Source organism: Maniola jurtina, chromosome 11 (assembly GCF_905333055.1).
Source record: "Maniola jurtina chromosome 11, ilManJurt1.1, whole genome shotgun sequence".
NCBI classification, from domain to species: domain Eukaryota; kingdom Metazoa; phylum Arthropoda; class Insecta; order Lepidoptera; family Nymphalidae; genus Maniola; species Maniola jurtina.
Window position 1 is genome coordinate 1,083,345 of NC_060039.1, and position 6,656 is coordinate 1,090,000.

The 6,656-nt window shown below is 38.9% G+C and overlaps 1 protein-coding gene across 1 annotated transcript in view; it reads left to right on the forward strand.

The window, feature by feature from the left end:
- The first annotated feature begins 326 nt into the window (after window positions 1-326).
- Window positions 327-6,656, forward strand: part of LOC123869701 (sensory neuron membrane protein 1-like) — a 36,229-nt gene continuing 29,899 nt past the window's right edge. The window contains exons 1-2 of the mRNA XM_045912691.1: window positions 327-427; window positions 5,748-5,895. Coding sequence (XP_045768647.1) covers window positions 342-427; window positions 5,748-5,895 — 234 coding nt within the window. The 5' untranslated portion in view covers window positions 327-341. The remainder of the gene's footprint in view (window positions 428-5,747; window positions 5,896-6,656) is intronic.

Below are 6,656 nucleotides of genomic sequence, written 5' to 3' on the forward strand. Positions count from 1 at the left end.
GGTGCTTTTCAGTTCCATCTGTTCCCTGCATTCTTTTGTTTTATCGGGCTTACCCTCTATTGCTTCTTGCTTTATTTACCCTTATGTAGAAGATATTTTTTTTTGTAGTAGGTACATCAACATCTTCGATTTGGAAAAGAATATTGTTTTGTACCCAAGTTCAAGTTAGGTATGCAGACCTTGCAAAAGTATGCTACATGATGTCTATTTTCCTGATCCAGCTCCTTCCCGCCTCCCTCCTCAGGTCGATCGTGCTGACAGTCTTCCGACGCTGTGCTCTCCACTTCAGCACTTACTAAGCTACGTCTACCCCTGCGGCCCTCGGTGCAAAGATACTAGTCATGAACAGTGGCAGCGCTAGGCAACGGCGACGTCGGCAACAGCCGAAGCCGGCGCAGCCAAGGGTGTCCCACAAGAATGTACTTAAGTATGTAAAAAGATTAAAAAATTCAAAACCATTACACGGGCTAAAGGGGTGCGGTCTCTCTCTCTCTATTTGCTTGCAAAATTAAAGAAAAATTTCTCCCTTTCTTCGCTTGCGCTGATATTTTTCTTGTTATTTTCGGAATGTACAAGTATTTTTTCTATAAAAATTTTAAAAGATATTTTTGCTGTCTGGACGCTAAATTTTTAGTAAGTACTTTACTTTCGTGATGTGTAAGCATTATAGGTAAGTAGAAATACTTGATAAGTACTATTCAAATAAACTTTTAAAAGTGCTTTTGAATCGTCAAGATGAAAGCTGGTTTACATGGAAGGGGTATGGTTAACTCCTAGAAATCTTAATAAATCAGGATTTCCACTTCACTCATCAGAGAGGTTTCAGAGACAGATCTCAATTAGCACCACGACTTTATCCACGTGGATTTAGGTTTTTTAAAACACCGTAGGAGTTCCTAAAAATTATTTCTTAGTGGGGGTTTGTATTAGGTATAGAGAAAGCTAGGCTACATGTAAAACCTCAATAGATTCAGCGGTTTGAGGTGTGCGGGGATATGTTAGTAAGTTTTTCCTTTCACGTATGAGGAAATTCGCTCAAACATTGTCTTTCCGCTATCTGATTGACCTTTTAATTGGACCTTCACATTATCAGAAAACTACTTGAAGAGTTAAAGCTATGTCTAGAACGGAAGAATTCGCTGCGGGTCCGCACAAACTCATAGACGCACTGGAATTTTACCACCACTTATCACAAGTTTTGTATGAAACGATATTGTAACATTATTAGGTACTTTATGCGGTGGTAGTAGGTCCCTGGTGAGGTGACCGTTTACGTCACGATAAAATCTGCTGGATATAAGTCTTGTAGGGACTACCACGCGCTGCGGTTTTGCGGTCTTGCGTCGCCTGGTTTAGCAGCTCCCTGAGACTCGTTTGATGTCTTCTCTTCACTTTGCGCTAAGTTTGCCGAACATACGCTTCACGCTGTGAGGTTTGCTATTTTGCCCATACCATTCCATTCCATCAGCCTGTATGCGTCCACTGCTGGACATAGGCCTTTCCAAGAGCGCGCCACCCAACATGGTCCTCCGCCTTCCTCATCCACCCGCTCTCTGGCACCTTCTTCTCGAGTAACGGAAACGTTTAAGTGCGGAAACCAGCCCAGAGAGAAGGAAGGAAGGAAGCACTCTCGAGTTTGAATGATATGAAATTGAGAGTAGATTTAAATTAAATCAGCAAAAAAATAAAACGCCATTCTAACCGTTGCGTTGTGGCATTATTCGTAGGATACGACAAATTATACGCGTGAGTGGGTTCGCCTTGTCTGTACATAGCCTTAATGATACTCGATACATTCACGTTTCTGATAACAGAGTTCACCGACCCCTAGTTATAATATACACATTATACAACGCTTATCAGTTTATAATAGTTCAAATGGTGGATCCGACCCACTTCTGTAAGTTACCTATAAATTATTACATCTAGATATTTATAAAGGAAAAGGTGAATAACTGACTGAATGATCTATCAACGCACATCTCAAACTACTGCCCTGCGCTGCAAAATCTGAACTGTGCTGTTTTTTTTATTCAGACACAAGTTAGCCCTTGACTGCATTCTCACCTGGTGGTAAGTGATGATGCAGTCTACATGGAAGCGGGCTAACACTAGTTTGGTTTGCATATGCACTTTTAGTGCCTCATGAGACAAATAAAATAAAAAATAAAAAACCTACTTACTAACATAGTCAAAAGCAATTAAATGATTTTATATAAGTATATTTTCATATGAGGAACTTTTAAGGAACTAGCAAAGAGGTTAATCGACATCACAGGAGACCGAAGAGCTGGCAGCTACCTCGGACAAAGAATTAGTCTAGCTATTCAAAGGGGGCACGCTGCCTGTATCTTCAGAACCTTGCCTAAAGGAGGCTACCTAGCGTCAAATATAGGAACATTTAAAATCTCTCCCAGAACGGTTTGTCACCGCGGGGGTAGTAGACAAAAACCCTCCATTAAGAAGAGTACTACCTGCAGCTACTTTTATTGTCAGATGTTTGGCGAAATGGAGGAGGCTTTCACCGCCACAGGCGGTCCTTACATCAAAATATAAGTTAACGAATACAAATAGCAAGCATATTTATTATAAGAAAAAAAAATCTTTTTTAAAAATAAGATAATACAAAAATTAAAAAAAAAAATAGTAATAAATAATAGGATTAGAAAAATAAATAGTAGTTAAAGTAAATTTTTGTGAAATAATATTTTTTTTAAACAAAGTGTAAAATTAGAAGAATAACTAGATAACTAATAATAATAGAACTTTAGAGTTAAGAAGAAATTGTAAGGAATATAAATAAAGCTTTTTATTTATTTATTTATTTTTATTTTATTCAAAGGGGGCACGCTGCCTGTATCTTCAGAACCTTGCCTAAAGGAGGCTACCTAGCGTCAAATATAGGAACATTTGACGCCTGCCTTTTGCCTGTGACTTCGAAACCTCGACGTTTTGTTACAGATTTCCTCTGTTGCGAACCGTGCCCCAGGTCTAAAACCTTATGAAGTGACAGATATACTTTCGCAATAATTATAATATTAAGTATCTACTTACACACTTAGTGTAGTTATGGACTAAAAAAGTAAGCCTTAATTCAGTCTTATCAACAATTTGTGCATTAATTCCGTATTATACATTACAAAAACATGAGGTCAGTAAAAAAATTACACAAAAAGTTGTTATTTATTTAACTGTTATATTATGACAGAATAAATACATGATTATTATCTATTTACTTATTTATGCTTGGTAATGTTATGTTAACTCATATGCAACAAAAAGATATAGTACTTACCTATAAATATACATGTGCATGTACGGTAATGTACCTATTGCATTATCTCTATTGAATATTAGGTCTGGAATTAGAATAAAACGTCATGTTATTTTTACGCGACTATGGCAAAGCCAAAAGGAAAGGTTATGATTTTAGCAGTCTATATATTTTGTATGTGTATGTTTGTATTCCAATTCTGTGTGTTCCACCGTAGCACCTAAATTACTGGGCCGATTTTGATGAATCAGGTGTCAATTGATTCGTTGTAAAGGTCCGGGATCTGGCACGCGCTGGCTCTTAGCCCATTATAGAAGCGATGTTTTCCTTCACCGTTAAAGCGATGTTGAATTATTGCTAAACACATATACTTAGCTCCGAAAAGTTAGAGATGTAGGTACTGTAGGTATGCTGAGGACCAAACCTCGGACCCTCTGTATAAGAAGCCAAAGTCTTAACCACTAAGCTATTGCCGAATATTGGCCAATGTCTACTTATTATATTGGTCAATGTGTATTTACATTGATCAATATGTATTTAAAGACTTCAGTTGTTCCGCGTAAATATGTTGTGTTGTACCTTAATAAAGATTAAAATTACCTTGTTTCCGAAATTAGCCTAATTGATACCTAACTCATGAATAGGCCTCATTGAGGAGAACTCTTGAATGTAACAAATCAAATAGGTATATTTACACAGCTGTCTTACACAGATATAACAAAATCGCTTCCCGCCGTCTGTCTCTCTCTTTTAAACTATTTTTATGCGGTTTTCATCAATAGATAGAGTGATTCAAGAGGAAGGTTTACACATATATGAGTTGAATATCGTTTCGTGTTAATTTGTTGAAATACGTCGGCAATTGTTCAAGATGTCGGAAGAAATCGAACCGAACTGAGAGATTTTATCAATAATTGCTGTATTTTTAATTATTTTGAATAGATTTTTGTTTTTGAAGAAAAGATTTGGAGAGCATTTTATTTTACACACGATACAACATTTGTTAATTTTTATTTACAAGTGTAAATTAAAAATTTTCAACACCCCCGACAAATCATTTTCAAATAAATAATTATGTAGGCAACGTCCATCTTGACAGCTTGACATTTGTCAATTGACATAATATTATGAACCTAACGGTTATGTAACCTTCTTTTCTACAAGAAAACTAGAAAAGAGCTGATAACTCTTAAACGGCTGAACCAATTTTTTTGGATGATAGCTAAGAACACTCTCGATCAAGCCACCTTTCAAACAAAAAAAACTAAATTAAAATCGGTTCATTCGTTTAGGCGCTACGATGCCACAGACAGATACACAGATACACAGATACACAGATACACAGATACACAGATACACAGATACACAGACACACAGATACACAGATACACACGTCAAACTTATAACACCCCTCTTTTTGGGTCGGGGGTTAAAAATGATGTCCCCTATGCCTGATTAGGCCTACTACAATATACCTATTATGCGTAATGTGAATTACTTTAAGTAAGATAAGTACTATGGTATTATATTGTAGTATCTCCAGGGAGCCATTGTTGTAACTTGTAGCATGGCCGTCTAATTCCTTAGGGTAAGGCGCGGTAAGGTCACATAGGATAGATGGCTTTAGTTAGCACAATTTATATGTTTTTTTTTTCTCTCTCGTCTGGCTTTTACAATGATTAGCCAATGTCAAGTTTTTGTTATTTGTAACAAGTTAGCTAAACTATACAAGTATGGACCCCGTCTGTGCCGCCGCTCGCCGACATACGCATGGCACCCCCTTAGAGCACTTTTCAGTCAGTTTTAACAAAAAAAACACTCCAAAAAGTCACAACACGCGCGCCAGCAAACGCCACCACAGACGAAGTCCAATTTATATGTTAGTAAGTATTTATAGTAGTTTTTTACCCGACTGCGGCAAAGCCAAAAGGAAGGGTTATGATTTTAGCTGTCTATGTATGTATGTATGTATGTAATATTATGTATGTATGTTTGTATCCAAATTCTGTGTATTCCACCGTAGCGCCTAAACTACTGGGCCGACTTTGATGAATGAGGTGTCAATTGATTCGCTGTAAAGGTCCGGGTGACATAGGCTACATTTTATACGAAAAAAATTGACTTAACGGATGTTACATCAAAAAAAGTGGGGGGGTCTCCAAAAATTTTTTTTTGCTACTGTATCGAGTGGGATGTCAAATAATGAAAGAGGAGATAATTCTGGGTTCATGAATATAAATGCTACTACAACATTAAAATATACCAAGCAACAGTACAGAGGTAGCTTTCGTCTCGAAAATTGACATACCTAGGCAATTTTTTATCCCAGAAAATCAGAGTTCTCGCTTTTAAAAACCCAAATCCACGTGGGTGAAGGCGCGGGTATCATTGATGAGATTTCCCGCACCACGGTAGCGGCGGTTGGCAGTGGAACTTCATCTTCCAGTGAATGATGTGTTGGGGTTGTTGGCAGGTCGGTCGCTATCGGGCTCGGGTGCGGCATGCGCGGCCGCGCGCCGCTGTGGCGGCGGCTGGGCCTGGGCGCGACCGCGCTCTTCGCCGCCGCAGCGCTCGCGGCCGCGCTTTGCTGGAACTCCATCTTCGAGTCGGCTCTCAACTCGGTGAGTTAACTATTCGTTACGGAACAGCAAACGTCAAAATCAAATCAGAATCACACTAATATTATAAAGGCGAAAGTTTGTATGTGTGTGTGTGAGTGTGTGTGTGTGTGTGTGTGTGTGTGTGTGTGTGTGTGTGTGTGTGTATGTTTGTTACTCCTTCACGCAAAAACTACTCGACGGATTTGGCTGAAATTCGGAATGGAGATAGATAATATCCTGGATTAGCACATGGGCTACTTTTTATCCCGGAAAACCAAAGAGTTCCCACGGGATTTCGAAAAACCCAAATCCACGCGGACGAAGTCGCGCGCGTCAGCTAGTCATTCATAATTCAAAGTAGATACTTTACACCTTTTGATAGTCAAAATTTGGAGGATGATATACCTAGTGGTGATAATAATTAATTAATTACTTAAAACTAAAGCTACGAGGGAAAATCGAACCCAGAAATAAATCGGACCCAGGTCTGAGAAGAGCCCACAACAAACTTAGCCGGATATTCTTTTTCATCATCATCATCTCAATCCATCACCGACCACGAGAGGGAGGGATATAGATTCTAGGCCATACTCCATGATGCTGGCCAAGGGCGGATTGCCAAACTTCCCACACCTTTGAGAACATAATGGAGGACTCTGAAGTATAGGGTTTCCTCGTGATTTTTTGACGTGACAACGTCTTATAATTCGATAGAGCCGGCTGCACGCACGAAAAAACATGACTCATGCGGCGTTACCTCGCTCTGAGGCGTTCCATGTAAG